This window comes from Equus quagga, chromosome 1 (genome assembly GCF_021613505.1).
Source record: "Equus quagga isolate Etosha38 chromosome 1, UCLA_HA_Equagga_1.0, whole genome shotgun sequence".
NCBI lineage: Eukaryota > Metazoa > Chordata > Mammalia > Perissodactyla > Equidae > Equus > Equus quagga.
In genome coordinates, this window is record NC_060267.1 from 143147336 (window position 1) to 143174413 (window position 27078).

Here is a 27078-nt window from a genome sequence, read left to right on the forward strand (position 1 = left end):
ATGGCTAGTGGAAATTTGGATGGGTTTGGAGTTATGTGTTGGTATGTGTTGGCGTGGGAAGCAAATTTGTGATTATGGTCCTTGGACCACAGAGTATAAATCAGAATTGGGAGTTGACTCTGTAGAAATGGTCTTTCTACTGTCTGTGTGCTGGAAAGGTGGAAACAGACCTATTACTCAAGGACACCTTGGCGTTGATTCTGTTTTTACCCCAGGTGATGAATTAGCTTGTTTACTTGCTTTAGGAACTAGATGAGACTGATGCATAGATGTAAATATATAGATATATCCTCATCCTTAAATAGTATCATATGCATGACTGTAAATTCTTCTCACCTGGCAATAGAGCACCTTATAAAGGACTGTGACATGGCAAAAAAATTGTGCTTCCTAAGTCTGCCTTTGATATATAGTGTTGCTGCTAGGTGCTTGCCTCTGTTAAGAACTTTTGGGGACCTATATTCCTGCTCTCTGCAGCCACTTTGCTAACAATACAATTCCACATTCCTGCCTACTTACGTTCATTAACATTATGTGTGTCTGTCTGTCTGTTTCCTCTTTTGCATATTGATAGGCACCTGAAACGATGTATAGTCTGACTGTTAAAAGGGAGAATAACCCTAATTCTTGTCAATACTTATTCCTCTGTGGTGCAGCCTCTATGGAAAACAGTATGGAGATTCCTCAAAAAATTAAGAATGGAAATACCATACAATCTAGCTATTCCACTGCTGGATATTTATCCAAAGAACATGAAAACATGAATGCGTAAAGATATATGCTCTCCTATGTTTGTTGCAGCATTATTCACAATAGCCAAGATTTGGAAGCAGTGTAGGTGCCTGTCAAGGGACAAATGGGTAAAGAAGATGTGGTATATATACATAATGGAATACTACTCAGCCATAAAAAAGGATGAAATCCAGCCCTTTGTGACAGCGTGGATGGCCCTTGAGGGTATTATGCTAAATGAAATAAGTCAGAGGGAGAAAGTAAATACCGTATGATCTCACTCATAAGTAGAAGATAAAAACGATAACAAACACTTAGAGAGAGGGATTGGATTGGTGGTTACCAGAGGGGAAGGTGGTAGGAAAGAAGGTGAAAGGGGTGATTACACACATGTGCATGGTGCTAGACTGTAATTAGTTTTTGGGTGGTGAACATGATATAATCTACACAGAAATCGAAATATAATGATGCACCCCTGAAATTTATATAATGTTGTAAACCAGTGTTACCACAAAAAACAAAAAGATCCAACTTATTCCTCTGTGTTGTATTATACCTTTAATTAAAGAATAATATAGGAATATAGGTTTTTATTTTTGTGTCATATATTGGATATTGTTTTTGTTTTATGTCTGTATGACCTCAGACGTATGGATTAGAGATGTGATTTCTGTAAATGCAGGTTTGCTCAGAGGTTTGGATTACACACAGTTGTAACTTCTAGTTGTTCTAGGTACTCACTTTTGTGGTCGAGTGGTCAAGGGGCAGGCTTTGTTGTTCACCTGGCCAGCATTTGAATTGAACTCTGAATTTCAGCAAATTGCTTAACTTTTCAAGATTCGTTTTCCTTTTTAAAATTGGGATAATATTCTTAACTTTTTTTGGTTCATTTTCAGGTTTAAATGAGATAATACATATTAAAAATTTAGTGTGAGTCTAGCACAAATTAACAATGCAAAAATGGTAACTGATGTCATTTTATTTCCTGCCACCTCTTTGGTTATTATAATCTACTCGCCCTGAGAGTTGACTACCCTGTTTACTTCATGTTTTCTCAAAGAGATTTTTAATGTCTTCCACAGGATTTTGTCTCTACAGTTATCCGTTTACTTGACAGCCCCTCAACTTCCATTAGAGCAAAGGCCTTCCTGGTTCTTTTGTATATTTTGATTCATAACCATGAGATGCTGCTGCTCAGCTGCCAAGCAAGGTATGATTTTCTCTCACGGTTTCATCAGTATCTTCAATTTGGTGCCTGTCCTGTTTTATTAGTAGTATTTCTTGGCCTCTGTTTACCTGGCAATGAAATTTTTTTTCTAGGCTTTTGCAAGGGTTTAATATTTCACTTACAACCTCAGCTTGCTAACACTGAGGACCCAGGGAAGACCTCTGGAACTGAATCAGGCTGGTGGGAAGTACCTGGAGTTTCCTCCATCCAAGGACAATCCATGGCGTGGTGTTAGTTGGTCTGCTTTGCATCTTTGGGAGGCATTCTTGGATAAGTGGTTTGGTTGTAGTTTTCATTATTGTAAGATTCTGGAATGAGTAGCCGAAAGCCCGGAGGAGCAGCCTAGTGAAGTAGAAGGAGCAGGGCAAGGATCAGGAGTTCATGGACTGGTCCTGATTTCACCTCCCAGAAGCTGCTCTGGATGCAGCTCAGGTTCCCTGCATGCTCTGATGCTTCCTGATTAACATCTTCTGAACTGTCCGGTATGTGCTCTATTGAAACCTGGAGGAGCCTTGAAAATATGGTTTAATGTCTATTTCTTGACCTAGCTTTTTACTAATTGTGGAATATGAAGGAGAGCCTGGAATTGTTGAGATGGATCTAGATTAGGGATTGGGAAACTTTTCCTGTGAATAGCTAGAGAGTAAATATTTTAGGATTTCTGGGTCAAGAGGCAAAACTGTGGATATTATAGTAGGTACTTATATTACAAGAGAGAAAACAAATTTCCACAGATTTTTTATTGACATAAAATATATACTACTGATAATTGAATATATATATATTTTGTAATACAGGTCTACTAATGAGAAGAATAACATTTGTTTTTGGGGAGAAGGAGATCATTTTGCTTAATTAGGGGTCAAAGTTAGTGTTCTCATCATAAGCAATTGTAAATGTTCATGTTAGTGCTGATCTCTAATGCAATTTTGTGTATCTTATCTTCGAAAATGTCTTTCACACAGAAAGGTACTGCCACATACCAATATCAGTTCATGAGCACCTGATTTTAACTGAGCATATTCATTGCTTGGAAGGCCTTTGTTGGATTCTGTCAGAGTCTCCTTGACATGTGCCTTTTAGCATGTCATTACATTGCGGATGAATCACTTCTAACTGAAGGTTATGTGGAAGCTCCTAACAAGCCTCCTTTGTTTTCCATCTCTCAGGGTCACTGCCCTTCATTGTTTTCTGTCTCATGTCTTGGAAACTGATCTTTCATATATTTTGTCTGATTTTAGTTGTTTTAGTCGGGATGGTGAATCCTGTCCCTGTTAGTCCATTACGGCTGGAAGCAGAAGTTGTTCTTGTCTATTTTTAAAGGCCTCACCACTACTTTGCTGCCTCTAATCTCTCCTTGTGTCTGTCGTCATTTTTCACCGGGACAGATTAATATAGTTTCTCAAGAGATGTTTTACATCATTTCTTGGATTCACAGTCTGGCCTCCATGTAGCAACTAGAGTATCTCTTACACAGTGTGAATCAGCTGTTGTTTCTCCCCTGCTCAGACTCTTCTAACAGCATCCTGTGGTGCTGAGTAATACCCCTGCTCCTCACCATGGCCTACTCTGCCCACTTCGTCTTGTCCCTGCCTGCCTTTAGCCCTTGTCTCCTAGGACTCTTCTTTGTACTCACTCCATTCCAACCACATAGTTTTTCTCATGCTTTTTGAGCACAGTAAACCTATTACACTCACCTCAGGGCTGTTCCCATTTGCTATCCTCTGTGCCCATAATGCTCTTACCCAAGATGTTTGCATGACTAGCTTCCTCAGGTCATTCAGGTTTTTGTTCAATCTAAGGGTTAGTTCTTCTGAGAGCCACTCTGATCATTGTATCTAAAATACCCCTCATAACTCCAACTCCAGAAACTCCTTAACTGGAAAGAACTAAAAGATTCAGACATCAGAGCCTGGGTGTGATGCATTTGGTTCTCCTAGGAAATTGCTTTGATTTCTGTGTCTCTGAATGAATATTTAGAAACTTGAGCAGTGGTGGGAAGATGTTGGCCTGAATGCATACCCTAACCCTGGCTTCCACTCTGCTCTCTCTCTGGAGCAACACAACACACAGGATGAGCATAGAGGGGGGCCTGGGAGATGAGGCTTAGCTTTGAAGGAGAGGTAAGGCTATGCTTCATTCTTCCTGCACTGTGTGGCAGAGATGATGCCCTATCTTCTAAACCTGGGTGAATAGCAGACCTTGGGGCTTCCATAGGGCCCAAAATGCAGATGCTTTCTGTGTGTGGTTGTTGGGGCCAGCACTCCTAGTCCCAGAAGCTCAGGAGCAGGACTCACATGGGGACTGATCTGCCCCAGTCTGTGAGGCTGCAGGGACATGATAACATTGTCCTGCATTTGAAGAGGAGAGTTCCTTCTCACCACCTGCTTCTTTGCCACAACCTGTCCTGATCAGGTGCTGAGTGGGTGAGGAAGGCATGAGTAAGCAGAGATTCGTCATAGTCCACTGAGAGAGACACAGTGCTTGAAGGATGAGGAACAAGAAGAACAGGCAGCTCTTACTGAGGCAGAACTAATGGGATAGACGGAATTTTAACAAACAAGTAATGAAAACTCTGTGGAGAGGCACTTTTTTGAAATTCAGCAGAAGAACTGAAAGAGAATGGCCTCTGCTGGGGATGGCATTAGTGCTTTGAAAGGCAACATGAAAGAACACATTGAACCACACAGAGCTGATTACAAAGACATGGAAAATTCATGTGAAAACATTTGGAAAGATGCAGTATAGGTCCAGAAGACCTCACAAGCAAAGTGCCAGGAATTCCAGGAGGAGGAAGAGAACAGATGGAGGAAGATTTCTAATTGAAGAAATAATAGCATTCATCTTCTGCTTGAACATGCTCTCTTCTGATTCTCTGTTAAACTATGAATAAGAATTAAAAAGTCACAAAACCGCAAGGGCAAGGAGGAAGATGGCTAAAGCCGACGGTGTTGTCACCTGTCTTTGTATTTGTGGAGCTGGAAAGCTGACAGATAATTGCTAATTTAACAGATTGGAGATTGCTGAGATCCCGTTTTGTCTGCAAGGGGAAAGGCCATGATGAGACATGATTACTGCATGACAGAGCTCTGGAAAGGTTGGGAATTAGGGGCACTAGGTACCACTGAAGGCAGTGAGAGGGACGTGAGACTCAAGATAGGAGGATTGATGGGCAAACCGAATGGAGATTTGATTCCCACCCCTCCTCCCCAGCGCTGAACATCCTGGAGACTCCTCTTCCACTGCCGCAGGAGACTTGAAATGTATTCTGGATAGTGTGGCTGGAAAGGCTATAAATGTGGGGGTTCTAGACACAGATAAGAGGGAGATGAGGTGCCTTGTGAAAGATCAGAGAATTGTATGAAAATCCAGTTACTCTGAGAGATGAAGGGCTTCAGCCCCCTACCCCTGCTTCGCTTACAGATTGTTGGCAGCCTGGCTTACATACTGTTGGCCAGAGTTTGGAAATTCTCAGGGAAGCTGACCAACCCCCAATCAAAGCCCACTAGGGGCTGACGTTTGGGTGTCCCTTTCTGCACCTAGTGAAATCTTGCCTAATATTCCTGTAGCGGAGCCCATCAGTCGTAAACCCGACTCCTGCACACACACAGAACTTCCAACAACACTGTAATGCACCATTTAAAAATATAAATGAGAGCCGGTGCCATAGCACAGTGGTTAAGTTCGCACGTTCCGCTTCAGCGGCCTAGGGTTCGCTGGTTTGGATCCCAGGTGCGGATATGGCACTGCTTGGCAAGCCATTATGTGGTAGGCATCCCACATATAAAGTGGAAGAAGATGGGCCAGATATTAGCTCAGGGCCAGTCTTCCTCAGCAAAAAGAGGAGGATTGGCAGCAGATGTTAGCTCAGGGCTAATCTTCCTCAAAAAAATATATATATATAAATGGACAACCAAGAATTATTAAATATTTAAGGGAAGTCTTTAACATGGAACAAAACTCACCAACGGTAAAAGGGACTTGACAGAAACAGAGACTAAAGTTATGAACAGACAGTTCACGTAAAAAGGAATGCGATGACCCTTAGGCCTATGAGTAAATGTTAAATCTTCCTCATCATAAGGGAAACACATCATTATTCCTCATTATAAGAGAAACTATGCTGAGTACCATTTCTCACTCAATGCATTGGCAATTTCTGGAAACATATTCTTTTGGTGAGGCTGTGGAGAAACTGGCACACTCATACATTGCTGGTGGGAATAAAAAATATTGTAACTACTATGAAGAGGAATTTGGCAATGTCTGGAAAAATTATATATTTTTACCCTTTGTCCCAGCCATCTCACTTCTATGATACAGTGTCCAAAGATCTATTCTTAGCAAAGAAGTGAAATGAGACACACGCTATGCATTATTTTTTATGGCACAAGACTATAAACAACCCAGATTTCCATCAGCAGGAGACTGGCTGGAGAACTGTGGTCATCCTTGTGTAGTTTTCTATTCCTGCCGTAACAAATTACTATAAACTCAGTGGTTTAAGACAATGCACTTGTATTAATCTGACAGTTCCCATGGGTTGGGAGTCCTGGCTCTGTGTAGCTGGACCCTCTGCTCATGTCTCAAAGGATTGAAGTGAAGGTGTTGGCTGATGCTGCAATTCTCATCTGAGGCTGGAGTCATCTTTCAAGCTCACTGATTGTTGGCAGGATTCATTTCTTTGCAGCTATAGGACAGAAGTCCCCATTTCCTTGCTGGTTTTTGGCTGGGGCTTGCTCTCAGCTTCTAGAGGCAGTCCCTCCTCTCCATTGGCAGTTCACAGCAGATCTTTGCTTTCTTCCTGGAGGCCAGTAGGTGAATGATGGAGTGGGACTGTGCATAATTTCATCATGCTACTCAGAACAGTGTGCAATCTAAAACTTATGAATTATTTGTTTCTGGAATTTTCCATTTAATATTGTCATACTGTGATTGACTGGATACAAACCCACTGAACTCAGTTCAGTGGGTAACTGAAACTGCAGAAAGTGAAACTGTGGATAAAGGGGGGCTACTGTACGTCTTCAAACTCCCTTCACTATAGTACCTAGATTAGCGTTTGGATAGCCAGAGGGGTGGGAATCTTGGGAGAGGGGCATCTTTGGAATTCTGCCAACCACAGTCCCCATAATGGAGTACTTTGCTGCTATGAAAGGAACAATGAGGATCTTTGTACACAGCCGTGGAGTGATAGCCAAGATATATTATCATCTTGAAAAAAAGCAAGGTACAGAACAGTAATGATAGTATACTACCTTTTGTATAGTAAAGAGAGTGAAAACAGAAAAGAGATATGCGTTTACTAGTATTTTAAAAAAGAAAGAATGGAAGGATCAAAAATTAACAAAAAAGGTAATTTATAGGGGAGGAACACAGTAGGGTGCAGGGGCAGGGACAAAAGCTATACTTCTCCGGATGTACCTGTTTTATAATTTAGATTTGAGAACCATGTAAATGTTTTATATAATTAAAAATAAAATTAAGGGGCTGGCCTGGTGGCGTAGTCATTAAGTTCGCACATTTCACTTCGGCGGCCTGGTGTCCATGGGTTCAGATCCCCAGCGTGGACCTACACACTGCTCATCAAGCCATGCTGGGGCAGCATCCCACATGCAAAATAGAGGAAGACTGGCACAGATGGTAGCTCAGGGACAATCTTTCTCAAGTAAAAAGAGGAAGAGTGGCAACAGATGTTGTCTCGGCCAATCTTCCTTACCCTCCCACCCAAAAATAGTAAATGGAAAATAAAATTAAATAAAAATGATAAACATAAAGCAGTCTCTAAAACTTGGAAAAAAACCTGTGTATCAATTTTTGGTGTAACTCCCCAGAGAAGAGATATTAAAATATTTAAAAATCATAGTATTTGGCGATATATGTGTATTGGGATATATTTGGGTGACAAAAATCCATTAAGAAACCTTAAACTGCTTTGTGTTCTTGTTGTAAGTGTTAATAATTGCATTGCCATTTGATTATGCCAATTTTAATGGGAACCAAGATATTCCATATAATTATAAAATAAAAATTAGCTTAAATCCTCTCATTCTTAATTTGAATCAAAATTATCAGAATCAACTCATGATTTATTTTTTCTCTTTTTAAAGAACTTATTTTATAGTTTTATATACTGAAAATTCATCACTCAAATTTTAATTCCTAAATGCCATTTTCCACTAAAAGAAACGATGGCTTCTTGTGTAAGTCCTGGGCACAGCTATGCATTCAGGCAGGAGATGAACAAATTGAGCCTGGGAGAAGTTGTCATTCCTGAAAGCAAGAAAGTTATCAGAAACTGCTAAGGTCTTGTCAAAGATCCCAAGAGCCATCGTGAAGGAGCTTCTGCTGGCCCAAGATGGAATTTTGAGCATTAAAAGGAATAGTAATGACTGCATTATCTTAAAATATCAGTGTAAAAAATTCTTGAATTCATAGTTATATTAAACAAACAAACAGCCTTTATTAGTCACCTTTGGGGAATTGCTAGGGCATACAACCGTTATCCTGAAAATTGTTCAATAAAGGGACAAATCAGTATTTATACAGCATTTAGCATACAACTTTAATTCAGAGTAATCAGATAGTTGATTAGGCAAGGTTTTTCTTTATAGAAGTTTCATAGCTTGTAAATACAGGAGAAATGATAGAATTAGGAAATCTAGTTTGAAACCTTTAAGCTTATGAATATAATTAATTAAAAAAACAATGAAAATTTTTGATAAATCTTTGGATGTATTCTTTAACATTTCTCTTCGGTAACTTCCTAGAAGTAAAATTGCTGGGTGTTATGGTAGGTGTATGTTTAATTGTTTAAGAAATAGACAAAAGTACTTTCCAAAGTAGTTGTACCATTTTATATTCCCACCACAGTGTATGAGAATTCCGGTTTTTGCGTATCCTTGCCAATACGATATTGTCTGTCTTTTTAACTTCAGCCGTTCTAACAGATGTATAGTTCTATCTTATTCAGGTTTTGATTTGCGTTTCCCTAATGACTTATGATTTAGAGCATCTTTTCATGTGCTTATTTGTCATCTCTATATCTTCCTTGTTGAAACATCTGTTCAAATCTTCTGCCCTTTTGTAAAAATGGGTTTTTTTCAATTGAGTTTTGTGAGTTTTGTTTTTTTTAATATATTCAAGATATGTCCTTTATCAGATATGTGACTTGCAAATATTTTCTCTCAGTCTATGACTTGTCTGTTTATTCTACTAACAGTGTCTTTCAAAGAGCAGAAATGTCCAAATGTAAATGGATAAGCAAATTGTGGCATATTTTATACAAGGGAATACTTACGTAGCAATAAATATTTTTTAAGAACTGAAAGGTTTCATCCTACTTGTAAGCTAACAAGAGAACCTGCCAGTTTCATAGATGCAGGCAAAAGACACGAGACTCCCAGGTCAGAGACAAAGGGCTTTATCACCCATGGAATAGCAGTCAGCATCAGGATTGTCTTTGAAACAGTTCCCCTTGAGTCCCAAGTCCTGTGGTGGGGGGAGCAATGTGAAAGTAGGCCCAGGTGGCTGCTGTGCACAGTGTGAAGTGGTTTGTGTCGCTGTTGTGAGCCCCATGATTAGGAAACCGCTAGTTTTATAAGGGATGCTGGCAAACCTGCCCAACATTTAGCCCCGGAATTAGGCATTATCTTTATTATCTCGGTCAAAAAATAAATCTGCCTTCTTCCTGGAGGGAGACATTCTATTTTCCAAGGTGTTTGCTGTGCAGACCTCAACAAAAAGATAGTTGGGAACAAAAGCTGTCAGTGTCTCTTCACAAGACATGTAGAAATGCAAGACCCATGGAAATTTTTCTCCCAACACTATTGATATGGTAACTCCTTATTTAGTGTCTTTAGAAACTGATGAACTATTTTCTAGAGTGGCTGTACCATTTTACATCCCTACCAGCAATTTACGAGTGATCCAGTTTCTCTGCATCCCTAGGCAGCATTTGGTGTTGCTTTTTTTAGTCGTTCTCATAGGTGTGTAGTGATATCTCATTGTAGTTTTAATTTGCATTTTCCTAATTGCTAATGATGTGGAACATCTTTTTATGTGCTTATTTTCCTTCTCTGTATCTTCTTCAGTAAAATGTCTGTTCATGTCTTTTGCTTATTTTCAAATTAACTGTTTTGCTCTTGAGTTTTTGAGCATTCTTTCTATATTTTAGATATGAGTCCACTGTTGGATATATGGTTTGCAAATATTTTCTCCCATTGTGTAGCTTGTCTTTCATTCTCTTTAGTCTTTCACAGAGCAAAAATTTTTAATTTTGATGATGTCCTGTTTATCAGTTTTTCCTTTCATGCTTTCAATATCAAGTCTAAGAACTCTGTATAGATCCCAAAGATTTTCTCCAATATTTTTTTTCTAAAATTTTTCCACTTATATGCTTTACGTTTAAGTTTGTCATCCATTTTGAGTTGATAACTGTATAAAGTGTGAAGTTTAGGTAGACCTTCTTGTTTATTTTTTTGCCTGTCAATATCCAGTTGCTCTGCTATCATTTGTTAAAAAGGCTGTCTTTCCTACATTGAATTGCTTTTGCTTCTTGTCAAAAATCAGTTGATCATATTTTTGTGGGTTTACTTCTGGGTTCTCTATTCTGTTCCATTGATCTATGTGTCTATCCCTCCACCAATACCACACCATCTTGATTACTATATCTGTATAGTAAGCCTTGATATTGGGTAGAGTGATTCCTGCCATTTTATTCTTCCTTGTCAAGATTGTTTTAGCTATTCTAGGACATAAATACCTTTGCGTTTAAGTTTTAGAATAAGCTTGCTTTTGTGTGCTTAAACCTTGGTGGGAGATTGTGATAGGAATTGCATTAAACCAATGTATCAGTTTAGGGAAAGTTGACATATTTACTGTGATATCATCCAATCTGTGAACATAGTACGTCTCTCCATTTATTTGTCTTTTTTGTGTTTTTTCATTAGCATTTTGTAATTTCCAGTATACAGATCCTGTATACGTTTTGTTAATTGTACACCTACGTGTTTTGTTTTTGGGGGTGCACTTGTACATGGTATTGTGTTTTTTTTATTTTGAGGAAGATTAGCCTTAAGCTAACATCTGCCGCCAATCCCCCTCTTTTTTTTTTTTTTTTTTTTGATGAAGAGGACTGGTCCTGAGCTAATATCCATGCCCATCGTCCTCTCCTTTATATGTGGGATGCCTACCACAGCATAGCTTGACAAGTGGTGGGTGGGTCCACACCCAGGATCTGAATCAGCGAACCCTGGGCTGCCAAAGCAGAACGTGTGAACTTAACTGCTGCACCACCAGGCTGGCCCCCATTGTATTGTGTTTTTAATTTCAATTTCCACATGTTAATGGTTAGTATACAGAAATGTGATTTTTGTGTCTGTGTGTATTGATTTCATATCCTATAATCTGACTGAATTCACTTATCTGTTCTAGGTGTTTTTTGGTTTGTTTTTTGTTTTTCTAGATTCTGGGAGTTTTTTTTTTCTTTCTTTCTTTTTTTTTTTTTTGAGGAAGATTAGCCCTGAGCTAACTCCTGCCAATCCTCCTCTTTTTGCTGAGGAAGACTGCCTCTGAGCTAACATTTGTGCCCATCTTCCTCTACTTTATATGTGGGATGCCTACCACAGCATGGCTTTGCCATGTGGTGCCATATCCACACCTGGGATCTGAACCAGTGAGCCCTGGGCCACTGAAGTGGAACATGTGCACTTAACTGCTGCACCACCGGGCTGGCCCCTGGGAGATTTTCTATATGGACAGTCATGTCACCTGTAAATATGGACAGTTTTATTTTTTCCTTTGCAATCTGCGTGCCCTTTATTTCTTTTTCCTGCCTTATTGAAGTGGCTGGAACTTCTAGTGCTATGTTGAATAAGAGTGGTGAGAGCAGATGTCCTTGCTTTGTTTCATATCTTAGAGGGAAAGTATTTAGTCTTCAGCTGTTAAGTATAATATTAGCTCTAGATTTTCTGTAGATGCTACTTTATCAGTTGGAGGAAGGTCCCCTTTATTCCCATCCTCTATTGGCAGTTGTTGAGTTTAATCATGGATGGGCATTGGATTTTGTCAAATGCTTTTCTGCGTGAATTAATATAATATGATTTTTTTTCTATTTTAGCCTGTTGATATGGTGCATTACATTAGTTGGTTTTCAAATGCTAAACCAACCTTGAACACCTGTAATAAATCCTACTTGGCATCACGTATAATTCTTTTATGCATGGCTAGATTTGATTTGATAATATTTTGCTGAGGAGTTTTGCATCCAAGTTCATGAGAGAGATCAGTCCGTGCTTTGCTCCTTTCCTCCCTTCTTTCTCTTTCTTTCCCTTCCTTCTCCTTTCCCTCTTCTTTCCTCCTTCCTTTCCTTCTTTCTTTTTCCCTCCCTCCTTTCCTTCCTCTGTCCTTCCTTCCTGCCTGCCTTCTTCTGTCTTTCTGTGGTTTCAGTATAATAATAGCCTCATAAAATGAGTTGGGATATGTAACTTCCTCTTCTATTTTCTGCAAAAGCTTGTGTAAAATTGGTGTTAATTTTTCTTAAATCTTTGGTAGATTGCTCCAGTGAATCCATCTGGTCCTGGAGATTTATTTTTTTGGAGCATTTTTAACTACAAATGTAATTTATTTAATGATTACAGGGCCATTCAGATTATTAATTTTGTCTTGGCTGAGTTTTGCTAGTTTATGAGGATTTAGTCCATTTTTTCTATGTTGTTGAGTTTGTGAGAATAAAGTTTTTTCTAGTATTCTTTTATTGTTTTATAACTGCTGAGGAATCTGTAGTGATGTCCCTTTTCATTCCTGATGTTAGTGATTTATGCCTTCTTTCTTTATTTCTGTCAGTCTTGCTAGAGATTTATCAACGTTCTTTTTTTTTCAGTAGCTAGCTTTTTGTTTCATTAATTTTCTTTCTTGTTTTCCTGTTTTCAATGTCATTAATATCTTCTCTGATTTTTATCATTTTTTTCCTCTCCTTGCTTTGGGCTTGTTTTGCTCTTCTCTTTCTCTTTTTAGTTTCTTAAAGTAGAAACTGAGGTTATTGTTTTGAGACCGTTTCTCTTTAGAAAAGGTCTCAAGTAGATTTAGTGTTATAAGTCTTTTTTCAGCAACACTTTTGCTGCTTTTGTATATATTGATGTTATTAAAATTTTTTTCGTTCAGTTTTATATATCTTTTTTATTTCTTTCGAAACTTCCTCTTTGATCCATGGATTATTTAGAAATGTGTTGTTTAATTTTCACATGTTTAGCGATTTTCTGCTGTCGTTGATTTCTAGTTTGATTTTATTATGGTCAGAGAACATACTCTGCACGATTCCAGTTTTTAAAATTTTTTGAGTTTTGTTTTATCGTTTAGTATATGGGTTATCTTGGTGAATGCTCCATGGGTACTTGAAAAGGATGTATATTCTGATTGTTAGATGGAGTATTCTTTGTGTCAATTAGATCCTGTTGTTTCACTGTGTTGTTTAGATATTCTGTAGTATTACAGTTTTTATTTCTAGCATTTCTATCAGTTGCTGAGAGTAGGATATTGAAGTCGGAAATTATAATTGTGGCTTTGTCTGTTTCTCTTTTCAGCTCTAACAATTTTTACTTCATGTATTTGGAATTCCATTGATTGGTGCATACATATTTAGGGTTATTTATGTCTTCCTGTGGATAGATAAGTTTATCATTTTGCAAGTTTCTCTTTGTCTCTAATATTTTTCTTTTCTCTGAAGTCTACTTCATCTAATATTAATATAGCCACGTCTGCCTTTATTTTAAATTAATGGTATTGTATAATATTATTATACAATTAATATCGTAAATAGCTATACAATGTAATATTATACAACAAAATACAATACATATTAGTATATATCATTAATATATAGTTAATATATCATAATCTACTCCATATATTGTTATTCTAATAATATTATATAACTATAACAGTTATTTTATACCTGTTTCCATCCTTTTACTTTAAACCTGCCTGTGTCATTGTGTATGAAGTAAGTTTCTTGTAGACAACCTATTACTGAATCATAATTTTGTATCTACTTTGCCAATCATTATCTTTTAATTGGCAAATTTGGACCATTTACATTTAAGGTGATTATTGATATATTAGGGCTTAGTCTGACATTTTATCCTTGCTTTCTCTCTTTCTCTTTTCTCACCTTCCTGTCGGTTATTTGAACATATTTAGGATTCTTTGATTTATTTATAGTACTTTTCTATATATCACTTTGCATAATTTCCTTAATGGTTGCTCTAAGTATTGCAACATATATGTGTAACTTACAATACTCCACTGGTTTCAATGCTTTACTGCTTTGACTGAAGATAAAGACCTGATTTCCATTTATTCCTCCCACTTATAAAACATAAGCATGTTCTTAAGCATGTCTTAAGTATATTCTCTACGTACATTGAGCACTTTGTCAGATGGGGTTTTAATCTTTGCTTCACTCATCAAATATGATTTAAAAAACTTGTGAGAAGCAGACTAGATTATTACGTATTCCCCTGATTTTACCCATTCTGATGGTCTTTACGTTTTTGGTTTCTTTAACCTTATGTTGTCATTTCCTTTATGTTTAGAGAACTTTGTTTAACCATTGTTTAAGGATAGGTTTGCTATAATGGAATTATTACTTTTTTGTTTTGAGAAATTTTTATTTCCCCTTCATTCGTGAAGCATATTACACTGCAGTTAAAACTGTGGTTGACAGTGTTTTTTGTTTGTTTGTTTTCTGAAAAATATTCCACTCTCTCCTGGTCCTCATAGTTTCATATGAGAACCCTTTTATTTCAGTTGGTGATCCTTATATGTGATGGATCATTTCTCTCTGACTGTTTTACAGGTATTTTCTTTGTCTTTAGGATTTAGAAGTTTAATTGTGACATATCTTTGGTGTGGATTTCTTTGGGTTTTTCCTATTTTGAGTTTGTTTAGCTACTTGAATTTATAGATTTATGTCTTCTGCTAAATTTGCATATTTTCTAGACATTATTTCTTTACTTTTTCTGTTTTGTTCTCCCTCTCCTCCTCTTCTTAGAACTCTGATGATACCAATATAAAGTATTTTGTTATTGTCCTACAGGTCCCTGAGACTCTGTTCCTTTTTCGTTTAAGTCTGATTTTTATCTGATTTTCAGATTTTGCAAATTTAATTAATCTGTTCTTAGGTTCACTGATTATGTTCTCTGTCACCTGCACTCTATTATTGAGCCCATCCAGTGAGTTTTTTATTTTGGCTATGATATTTTTCAATTCTGTATTTTATATATCTTTTAATAGCCTTTTTCCCCCCAAATTTTTAGTTCTTTCATTGATTTTAAGAGAATTTGAAACATTTTCATGGAGGCTGCTTTAAAATTCCTATTAAATCATTCTAGAATCTGATTCATACTGGTGTTAGCATCTGTTGATTGTCTTTTTTGATTCATCTTATGATTTTCCTGGTTCTTGCTATGAGTAGTGATTTTTTTATTATATACTGGACATTTTGTGTATCATCTTAAGAGACTCTGTGTCCTCACCTCACTCTGTGTCATTAAGTTGCTAGGTAAGGGGTGGAGGTCCAGCTCATCACAGCACCCCATTGACAGTAACCTGGTGGGAGAATCAGATTGCCGCTTGCTTCTGCTGGTTGTGGAGTGGGAGATCAGCTTCCTGCTCAGACATACTGACACTATCCCTGTAGGGAAAATGGAGAGTGGCTTGCTTTGGCTGGGCAGGGAATGGAGGATCAGCTGCCTGCTCATTCTCACGGATCCTATCCCTGCAGGGAAATAAGGCCACTGCTGCCTGCTTCTACCAGGCAGAGGATGGAAGATTAGCTCCCTTTTTGGCCTTTCCCACACCTCCCAGCTGGGGACTAGGAGTTTACCACCTGCTTCCCTGTGGTGAGGGTTGAGGTGGAAGATTAATTCCCCAATTGATTCCCCTGAAACTATAGAGCAGGGAGAGTGAGAGAGTTATATGCAGTTTTCTACTGGTGATTTACCAGAGTAGGGCAGATATTCTCAAAAAAGTTTTCTGTTAGGCCATCTTTTTACTGGTTCTTTGGCTAGGGGCTTTTTCTTTTGAGGGGTAGTTCTTGGTTAGAGACTTCTGTAGTATCCTTTTCCAAATGTGTGAGAGGCAATAAGGAAACCAGGGAGACCCACTCTTCTCAGGATCAGATAACAATGATATGATTACCCCTAACATCCACCTATTTCTCCAAATCACTTCATACTTATATTGAAAATGGCAGGCAATAAAATAGAGTCTTGTGTGTCTCTAGAAATATTAGAAGATGAATAGTCTTGTAAGTTCATCATGTAGGTTTGCTGTGAGCCTGAAATGTCCATGCCTCCTGATGGATCAGGTTTTCCTAGAGGTTTTTATTTTCTTCCCCATAGCGTTTCTATTAATATGGTAATCAGTGAAATTAAAAAAAAAACTGCTTTGATCTTAAAAGAAAGATTTTTTTAAAAGAAACATTTACTCTACATAATTGGTTAACTGTGTGGGAAAAATTATTTTCTCAGCTTACACCATACAAAAGTCAATTCCAGATGGATTAAAGAATTTTATACCAAAAAGAAACTATAAGCAGCTGGAAGAAAATACGTTTAAATATGGGCAAGCAAAGCTTTTCTGAGTAGAAAAGCAAAGAAAGAAACCATAAAAGGAAATACTGATAGTTTGGCTATATATAGATTAGAAGCTTTTTTTATTTTTTTATTTTTATTTTTTGAGGAAGATTAGCCCTGAGCTAACATCTGCTGCCAATCCTCCTCTTTTTGCTGAGGAAGACTGGCCCTGAGCTAACATCTGTGCCCATCTTCCTCTACTTTATATGTGGGACACCTGCCACAGGAGGGCATGCCAAGTAGTGCCATGTCCACACCCGGGATCCAAACGGGCGCACCCTGGGCTGCGGAAACGGAACCTACGAACTTAACTGCTGCTCCACTGGGCTGGACTCCAGATTAGAAACTTTTATATCACCCAAAAATCATAAATAAAATTTCATGCTAACAAAATCTGTAAATTTTTGCATCACATGTAATGAAGAATTAATCTATATACTGTAAAGAGATTTCATAATGATATGAACAGTCAGCCTTATTAGTAATCAAAGAAATGCAAATTAAAATGATAACCAAATACTATTTCTACCTATTATAATGTTAAATTAGGAAAAGAAACTGCCACTGTCTTATATCCAAAGTACAGGTGGAAGGACAGGACAACTTTTAACCAGTTGGTGAGGCTACCTTTTTCAGCACATTTAAAAATGTGTATCAGGAATCCCTGTGTTTCAGTAGTTCCACTATTATAAATAAGCTTGAATCACAAGTTTTTACTTTTCTGGGGATGTCAAATACCTGAAAGATCCAAACCTGCCTTTTCTTGGTGTTTGCAGTTTTCATTAACTTTTGCTATTAGATATGGAAGTAGCTAGAAGCTCTTCATAGAATCTCCTGGGTTCTGATTGCCCCTGTCTGCACTATTTGTCAGCAACCCAATTTTCCCTTGGTGTTCACCATCACTCATTCTTAGCAAGTAGGGTAATCCTCTTCATTCCCCAGAATGGAATTATTCTTGTGTCCTCTTGTCCAAATTTTTCTTCTTGGAACCGTGGAGAGCTTAGGGTCATGGAGACTGGTACCAAAAATCCCATGAATGGGTTACTAGTTATAATAGTGAGTGGTGGTCACTCCCACTTCTACCTCTTGATTACCAGACCTGTGTGTTTTGACTATAGGAGAGACAAAAGCGTATATTTTGTTTGCTGATTCAGAACATATACTTCATTGTTGTAAGATGAAACCCAGTTTTTCATTGTGTTGTTTCCCACTAGCACCGTGATGAGTTTTCAGTAGGCCATTCCTCCTTTCAATCAAGCGCCGTGCTTCTGGGTGACGGGGTATTTGCTGAATGAATTTCATGGGCTTGAACACATTACCACACTTCTTTTGCTATTAATAAGTTCCTTGATCAGATATAGTATTATATTGATTACCATGATGATAAATAAGGCGTTTCTTAGGTCCATACTTAATGGCCCTGGCAGAAGCTTATGGGCAGGAAAAGTAAGTCCATATCCAGGATATGTAGCTAGTCCAGTGAGGAGAGTTATGCCCCTTCCATAAACCAACTTGTTGCTAGATGGCTGGCTCTTCTCCCCAGGGAATGGGACCAAACTGGGCGTGGCACTATCTAGGTCATCATTGATGAGAGGATTCCTTTTGCTGAGCCCATGCATAGCCTCCATCATTGCCACCTTAACCACTTTGTATGTGGGCCCATTGAGCAAGCCCTGGGGTGGCTGGAGAATATTGACTGACGTTTGCAGAGCAGGTCATCTTGTCTACCTGATTATTGAGAGCCTCCTCTGAAGAGGATGCCCTTTAGTGAGCGTCCACATGGTACACAATGTCTTCATGCTTTGTGCCCATTCTGAGATATCCACCCACATATCCTTTTCCAGAACTTCTTGTCACTAGTCTTCAATTCTTGTTCTTTCTAGGTCCTGACCATCCTGTGCTGTTAGCCAGTGCCCGTGAATCAGCATGCATCTGTACTTCTAGCCATATCTCAATTTAAACATGGGGAACAACAAAATGTGTTGTTTGAAGTTCTGCTAACTGGGAAGATTTCCTTTCCAGGGACTCTTCTGATTTGGTTTGTAAGGCTGAAGCAGTCAGCATCAGTTTGGTGCCTGCATGTTAAAGTGAACCATTCACTAACCAGGCTCAGTGCTTTTCCTCTTCAGTTAACTGGTCATAAATAATCCTTAATGAGGATCGAGAGAGGAGGCAATGCAGAAGAATATGTGTCAGGGAAATCTGAGCCACCTACTCATGCAACTTACTGGTACATTCTGGACCTGTTTAAGCTCAATCTCTTATATTGATCAGTCCACTTGATGATGAGTTGCTGCTCTGCATACCCAACCTAGTGGCTTGGTGTGTCAGGTTAATAATACAGCTAAGATAGGTAACTTAGATCACATGAGCATTTGGTGTCAATAGTCATGTCTTCATTCGCTATTGGGAGCTGTTTCTCCAAAGAATAGTAATCTGCAGATGAGAAAGTAGCTTTGCTCTAAAACTCCTGTCTTAATCTGTGTGGGTTGCTTTACCAAAATGCCAAAGACTGGGTAGCTTATAAACAACAGAAATTTATTTCTCACAGTTCTAGAGGCTGGAAGTGCAAGATCAGTGTACCACCGTGGTTGGATGAAGGCCCTCTTCCAGGTCACAGACTTTTCCTTGTATCCTCACGTGGAGGAAGGGACTAGGGAGCTCTGGGGGATCTTTTTTATAAGGATACTAATTCCATTCATGAGGGTTCTACTCTCATGACCTAATCACCTTCTAACACCATCACATTGGGCATTAGGATTCCGACATGTGAATTTTGGGGTGGACACAAACCTTCAGACCATAGCAACCCCAGAGATCTGTGTGATTCACTTATTGGTGCTTCCCTGGGTTCTGTCCATCACCCTTGTTTTCCACAGATGCTCAGAGTATTTCTAGTTATGATAGATCACAAGGCCCAAGTGGTGGAGGAGCTTGCACTGCAGACTGGAATTGTAGCAGAGCCTTTATTATCTCCTTCTCCGCTCAAAACTAGCAAGTTTATGGGTTCCTCAGAAAATGAATTAATGGGACACATTCAAAGGTGGTAAGTATTGCCTCCTAAGTCCTAAAAGCCCACTTTTTTGGTCATAGTCAGTAGATGTTGCAATAACTTGTCTTTGACCTGGAGAGATGTCTCCACATGCTGTAGACCATTGAGCCCCAGAAACTTCACTGAGCACTAGTAGGGCCATAGATTTTTATGGGGTTTATCCGCCTCTCATATGCCTTACTAAGTCAACTAAAGTACTTGCTACTAACTGTTCCTCAGGTCCAAGTAGCTTAATGTCATTAAAGTACTATACAAGGGTGATGTTTGGTGGGACATCAAGATGATCCACATCTTTGCAGGCTGTTTTATGGCTACGAGCAGATTGTTGGTATAGCTCAAAGGCAAGACAGTGAACGTTTACTGTTTACCCTGATGAGTAAAAGCAACCATGCTGTCGGTTCTTCCAAAGCAATACAGAGAAAAAAGCTGCCAGGTCAGTAGCAGCTAAGATGCCAGGGCTATGTTGATTTGCACCAATAGAGATACTAAATCTAAAATCGCAGCTGCAGTTGGACTCACAACCTGTTTATATTGTATAATCAGTTATTCAAGATTTATCACAGTAATTTTCTAATAGTCTACACAGGCCAAGTAGACAGTTTAAATGGGAATATAATGAATTTTATCACCTCTGTACCTTTCAATTTTTTGCTGTTGGTATTAATTTCTATGATTTGATTTTCTATTGATATGGGTTACTATCTTGTGAGAGAGGGGACATGCCAGGGACTTCCATTTGTCCCTTGTTATCATAATAACCCTCACTGCACAGATCAGATAGCCAATGTGTGGATTCTGCTAGTCACTAAGCATGTCTATTCTAGTTATACATTTAGAAACTGAAGAAATAATCACAGAGTAGGTCCATAGATATGCCAGGTCACTGTAATTGAATTTGGGCCCAAACTCCATTTATCACCTGACTATCGTAAGCTGAGAGACAATAGCTTTAATTACAAACACAAGTATTGAATTGGGTGATGAGTTTGCAGAGGATTCTGACAGCGAGATGGGAGAGAAGAAGAATGTGTTTCGTATTTAAAGTACAAATTTTTCCTGCATGGGGGAAAACAATAGTTATAAGTTAAAGAATGTGCAGTAGATAGACAAAAAATGGGCTTAGAGTGAAGTGAAGCAAAGGCAAGTGTGGTGTTGTGATTCTCTGGAAATAGTGTATGGCTACAGCAGGGAACCAGTTGTGAAGCTGTCCAGGATGCATCCCAGTGGGGTGGATATCTACAGTTTACATCTTATTCCATTAGCATACTGCACACGGGAAGATCTGCAGTAGAAATAGTCGAGTAGGCCACTGAAGGGCACAGTGAGCTCAGTAGAACTGGAAGGGAGTGAGGGTGTCCCAGGGGGTAGGAAGGGGTGGGCAGGGCTGATGGCATCTTCAAGGAGGAGCCCGGCTTAAGTTAAAGCAAGGAGTATGGCTTCTCCATTTCTAAAACCCTTATAATCTACTTTTCACAATGCAAATGTGTCATTCTCTCAATAATAGACTATTGGAATCTTGTCTTCCAGTCACGCCATTTCCAGGTAGTCTGTTCTTTTCTCTTGAGTTCCTTTCTCTTTCTCCTCTTTGCCTGCATACTTGTAACTCCTAATTGCCTGTCCGGCTTCCTCCCTCTCATTCTTTAACTATGCCGCTATCAGATTAGCATTCCTCAAATGTCACTTTCAAGTCATTCCTTTGCTTTAAAAATTTTCCTTCCTGCTATTTCCCTGTGATCTCTTTCCTTTTAGTTAGCATGGCCTTTGTGCCAGGTTGTCTGGTACGCAATTCATTTAAAAAATTGTTCGTAGGGTTGACAACTCAGCTCTTCTATCAGTTCCTAGGTCTCAACTTGTCTGGTTCCCTTGCCCTTGGAGCTTAGGGTGCTGCTGGGGTTTTACCTACTTCTCAGGTGGGTTTTTCCCTCGTGTACTTGGGCCTTCCCTCAATCCACTTATGTCTGCACCATCACCTTTAGGAAATTCTTTGAAGATTCTGGCTGTGAATGGCACGATTACCTGTTTTTAGAGCTAATGCAATTTCCTGTGGGAATATGCAAAAAAAGGGAAGGAAAATGCTTGGGTTCAACTTGCCAACTTGACCCGAAGTTTACCTTTGTAGTTATAGGGCTCTGGTAGGAAGTTAACATACATTCCTTTTTTCTTCCCACCTCAGTCTCTTTGCTGATTATCCCTCTTCTGCATCATCCTGGGCTCTCCTTTCGCTATTTTCACTATCCTAAGGTGATTTCACCTAATCCAGTGGCTTCAAATACCACCTCTGTGCTGATATGCACCTATATAACCTTTTCCGCACTCCAGGCTTACATTATCTTGACGTATTCAATGGCATGCCCAAGAAGAATCTCCAAGTTAACATACAAACCAAATCTGCTTCCTAACTCCATCTTCACTCCCATACTTCCCCATCTCAGTAACACTCCAAAATGCTCAGTAGCACTCTTTATCCAGTTATTCAAACCCAAACCTCTGAGTACCCCATGTTACTTTTTTTCTTATCACTCAATCCAATTCATGAGCAAATCATATTGACTCTTTCTCCAAAAGATTCCTCACCTCCCCCATTTATCCACTTCTTTCCAGCAAGACTGCCCATACCTTCATCCAAGCCGATAGCATCTTTTCTTGGCTGTGACACTAGCCTCACAACTGGTCTCTCTGCTTCTAGTTTTGCATCTCACTCTCACCCTCTCAAAATTAATTTTCTAAACAAAAGCTAGAATAATCTGATGAAAAAACATCTTGGAGTTAGTTAAATTCAAGGCAATCTTGATTATAATATGAAAGCCTAATTTTTCAATGAAAATTCCAAAAAGAAGGTTTTTTTAGGACCATGGTAAATATGTAAATTTTTTAGAAATTTGATGAAATAGACAAATATCCACCTGTAACTCTAAATATTTAATTTGTTACTGTGGTTACACATATGTACTCACAATTACATATGTAAAGTAATATACTGATTTAGAATGTTTTTCTGTTCTCGCATTTCATAAGATAAATTTCTTTTTATTTCAACACTCAACATGTGCCTTTTAAAACTGCCTTATTGAGTCTCACCACAGCATGTTTGACATCAGTTCCTTGAGTTTCTTCTGCATCATCTGGCACAGTGTTCCAGGGTGTATCATCTTCTCTTTCATTTAAATTATTTCAGAGACAGCACTTTTTGCACCAATTTATGATGCTGTCACTGAAAATTTTGTCTGAATTGCAATTTCTTGTATAACAGTAGACAAGCATTTTTCTTGTGTTTATTTGTAGTGTACATAATTTGATATGATTATTTATTAAGTGCATATATATTTTATTCAGTGCTTTTCATTGTTGTTTGTTGATATTGGGAAGTTTTGTCTGAATAACGTATCTCACCTTTACCAGAAACTAGAAGTCCACTGTCTCCTTTCTTGACGTACTCTCTAGTTGGCAGCCAAGCCACCATTTTGGTTTTCTTCATCCTTCACTAGTAACTCTTTCTCTATTTCTTTTGCTGGTCCTCCCTCATGACCCAGCTCTTGGGTAGTTCCATTGTTCAGTCCTTGGATATTTACACCCCGGGTGATCTCATTTAGTTTAATGACCTTAAATACCATCTGTCCGTGTATCACTTTCAGGTTGATGTCATCAGCTTCGGACCTTTCCTCTGAACTCAGACTTGCATATCAACTGCCAACATGCTATCTACACTTCCATGTCTAATAATGATTTTTCTCCCCCAGACTTGCTATTCCAGCAGTCTTTATTCATCTCAATAGATGGTAGCTCTGTTCTTCCAGTTGCAAAGTTGCATGGAGTTAGTCTTGGCCCCTCTCTTTTTTTCACATCTCACATCCAATCAATAGCAAGTCTAATTATTTGTGCCTTAAGGGGATACCCAGAATCTCATCAGTTCATACCATTTCCACACTACCACCCCGGCCAAAGCCACCATAATTTCTCACCTGAACTATTACAGTTGTCTTTTAACTGATCTTCTTATGCTTCTGTAGCCTCTCCTACTCATAGTATCCGGAGGGCTGATTTTAACCACAAACCAGATAATGTCATTCCTTCTTATTAAGAGTAAAATTCAAGATTCTCCCCATGGCCTATAAAGTCTTACAGGGTCTGGAGCCTTTTTATCTCTCTGATCTTTTCTTTCACTGTGCTCTAGTCACACAAGAGCACACCAAGCAAGTGCTTGCCTTTGAGATGTTGCATGTGTCTTCCCAACTGCGTGGAATATTTTGCTCTAGTTTGCACATTGCTTACTTCTTCACTCCTTCTGGTCTCTGCTTCAATGACATCCTGTCAGAGAAGCCTTCTCTGACAAGTGACTAATTGTCTTACTCTTGTTTGATTTTCTCTATAGGACTTATCACCACCTTAATATTTTCTAGTTATTTATTTGTTAATTGTCTATTTCTTCCCCCTTGAATGTGCATTCCAGGACCTGTGTCCCCATTAACTAGAAAAGTGCTTAGCACATGGTAGACACTATAAATATTTATTGAATGAATAAATTAATGTCATAATCCTTGTACTCATTGAGCTCATTTTACTCTAGGCACTGCACTGGTATAGGCACTAGTGATGTGAACAAGTCCAGGACATGGCAAGTTTGGCCACAGAAGCATGGGGGTACAGGAGGAGGGCATAACAGAAGGCAGATGAGGGAAGTACAAAGGTGGCTGTGTGTGGAATGAACATAAGGATTCCTATTGCGATGAGAGTAAGAATTGTGGTCAGGTTAGTGGGAATGAATCATAGAGATAAATGGAGGGAAATAGGGGGGCAGTAGATTGGGAAACAGACATGTTCTGGGAAGAAATAATCCTGTTAAGGGGAATGGGGGAAGAAAAGAAGAATGGATCTTATTTATTTGTAGTTTACTTGGATTACTGTTCAGATTGTTGGTCTTTTTAACTTGATACCCTTGTAGAACACTCAGAAATATCACCTGCAGTTTTGTTGTAGAGCAATTGTAGAGCATTTATGGACACTGGGCTCAAATGTTTCCACATTTTATTTCCTTCATAGAATGTGAATTCTTTTAGTAACTAATGTTCCCTTGTCAGTAAAGTCAATTTATTCTACTATAGCCTGTGTAAACACATTCTGTAATGGGAGGGCATTGCGGAGAGCATGAGGAAATGGAGCATCATTCTGGAGTTAGTTTTATGTTGCTATGGATCCCATCAGTCTTTTATTTCTCCCAGCAGAGGTAAAAGATATTTTCTTATGTGTTAACAGTTTGTACTAGTGTTTGAAAACTGAGTAGTTTTTGCCTTAAAGAAAAGATATTTCAAACTATCATAATTAAGCAGCACATTATTAAATTTTTAATGGATAATTTAAATTTTAGAGAAAAAATTGATTTCTTATAGACAAGCGTGAATTTGCTTTTTTATACACTGTAAATTTTGGCAGAATTTCTATTGGATTCTCTGTCTCTAGGATCCCTGTTATTTATCTGGAGGATTTCCTGGAATAGGGAAAGAGGTCCACTTTTGAATCATCTCAATCTCTGATTGGATTAAGGTGATACAGGATTATTGTACTCTAGCTGCCTTCCAGAAGCAAATGTAAATCCTGTCTGGAGAAGTCTAATCCTAGGCCTCAAAATATGCTTCCAGTTTTCATGTATAGTCTAACACTCAATAGAAAGTAATCAGGCCTATGAGAGGATAAGATGATATGGTATAAAAACAAGCAAGATAAACCAGTATCCACAGAGGTGACAGAAAATGGAGTTATCTGATAAAGACCTTAAAATAATTATAGTCAGTGTATTCAAGGAATTAGAAAGATGAAAATTTCAGTAGAGAACTAGAACTATTAAAACAAACAAAATGAATGTTCTAGAACTGAAAAATACAATAACCGAAAGTAAGAACTCAGTGGACTGGGTTAATGGGAGATTAGACACAGCTGAATAGAAAATTAATATACTGGAGTCACCTGAGATCAGTATAGAGCGATGAGGATGGAAAACATGGAGAAGAACAGGAGAAACATAGGGAAGACAGTGGATTTTAGAATAAATAGTGTTGATAATTTTGGATATCAATATAGGAAAAAAAATAAAACTTTACCTCTAAGTTATAGTGTACAAAAAGGTCATTTCAGGTAAATTTCATGTTTAAATGTAAAAATATAAAACAATAAAGCCTCCAGTAGATAACAAATGCAAATATCTTCATGACCTTGGAGTAGACCAAGACTTTTTAACAGGACTCGAAAGCACTGTCATAAAGTAAAGTATTGATAAATTGAGTTACCTTAAAGTTAGGAACTTCTGTTCATCCAAAGAAGTCATTAAGAGAGTAAGAAGACAAGCCATAGAGTAGGGGAAGGTATTTGCCACATATATCATCAACAGTGGGCTCTTAACTAAAATATATAAAGAACTGAAGGGCAGATAACCCAATAGAAAAATGAGCACAAGACTTGAACAGGCACTTTACAAAAGTGGTAATCTCCAATTGGCCATTTAACACATGAAAAGATGCCTAACCTTATTAGTCATCAGGAAAGTTCAGTTTGATCACAATGAGATGCCAGTGGATACCCACAAGAATGGCTATAATTAAAAAACCTGATAATGCAGAGTTTTGGGGAGGATGTAGAACAACTGGAATTCTTATGCCTGCCTGCCAGAGTATAAATTGATTTAATATCACTTTGGTAAACTGATCATCAGCAATGTCTATTAAACTGAATCTAGGAATGCTTTGTGATCGAGCAATTCCACTTCCAAGTATATATCCAAAAGAAATGTTTACATGTATCCAACATAAGATATGCTTAGTACTATTCATAAATTGAAACAGCTCCAATATACATCAACAGTAAATGGATAAATTGTGCTATTCACACATTGGACTATACTACGCAGCAACGAAAAAGAACATGATGAATATCAGCAAATAAAATGTCAAGCAAAGCAGCCGTGCTCTCAGATAACTGGTAATGTTTGTTCTGGTCACGATTAAGAGTTGAGGGAAAGACAACCTGTTTTAGAAGTTCTCAGTGCATGGGTGAATTTTGTTGACTTGGAGCGTCACACTAAGATCATCTGTATGGGCATTTTTTAATGTTAACCTGAGCATCAGTATCTCTAGAAAGTTTCTCTTGGGCCACTTAGTTTCACCAGAGAGCATGTGGAGCAATCCAGCCATCAGCCTGAAAGGCTAGGATCTGGCCGCCAGAATCCTGGGAGCCCCTGGGGAAGGGGCCTGGAAGTCTCCGTATTCATTGGGTGGAAATTCACTTAGTCTCCCTGCTTCGTTTGGTGGTCCTCCCTTTGACTTGGCCTGTTTTCTCCCAGTCTAGAAACTTTCTGTTTTTCTTTCTCTAGAGAATAAATCTCCAGGTTTCTACCTCAGTACAAGTCTAGTGGCAGTCACTTAGGCTCATTGGGTAGAGGAGGT

General features: G+C 38.5%; 1 protein-coding gene across 8 annotated transcripts in view; it reads left to right on the top strand.

Moving 5' to 3' along the window:
* The window catches only part of ULK4 (unc-51 like kinase 4), a 512778-nt gene that overhangs the window by 125523 nt on the left and 360177 nt on the right, over positions 1 to 27078 (top strand). For all 8 annotated transcript variants that reach the window (XR_006885343.1, XM_046640226.1, XM_046640162.1 and 5 more), the window contains one exon: positions 1815 to 1942. Coding sequence is in view for 7 of the 8 variants with exons in the window: in XM_046640226.1 (XP_046496182.1) it covers positions 1815 to 1942 (128 nt within the window). In the remaining variant the exon portion in view is untranslated. The remainder of the gene's footprint in view (positions 1 to 1814; positions 1943 to 27078) is intronic.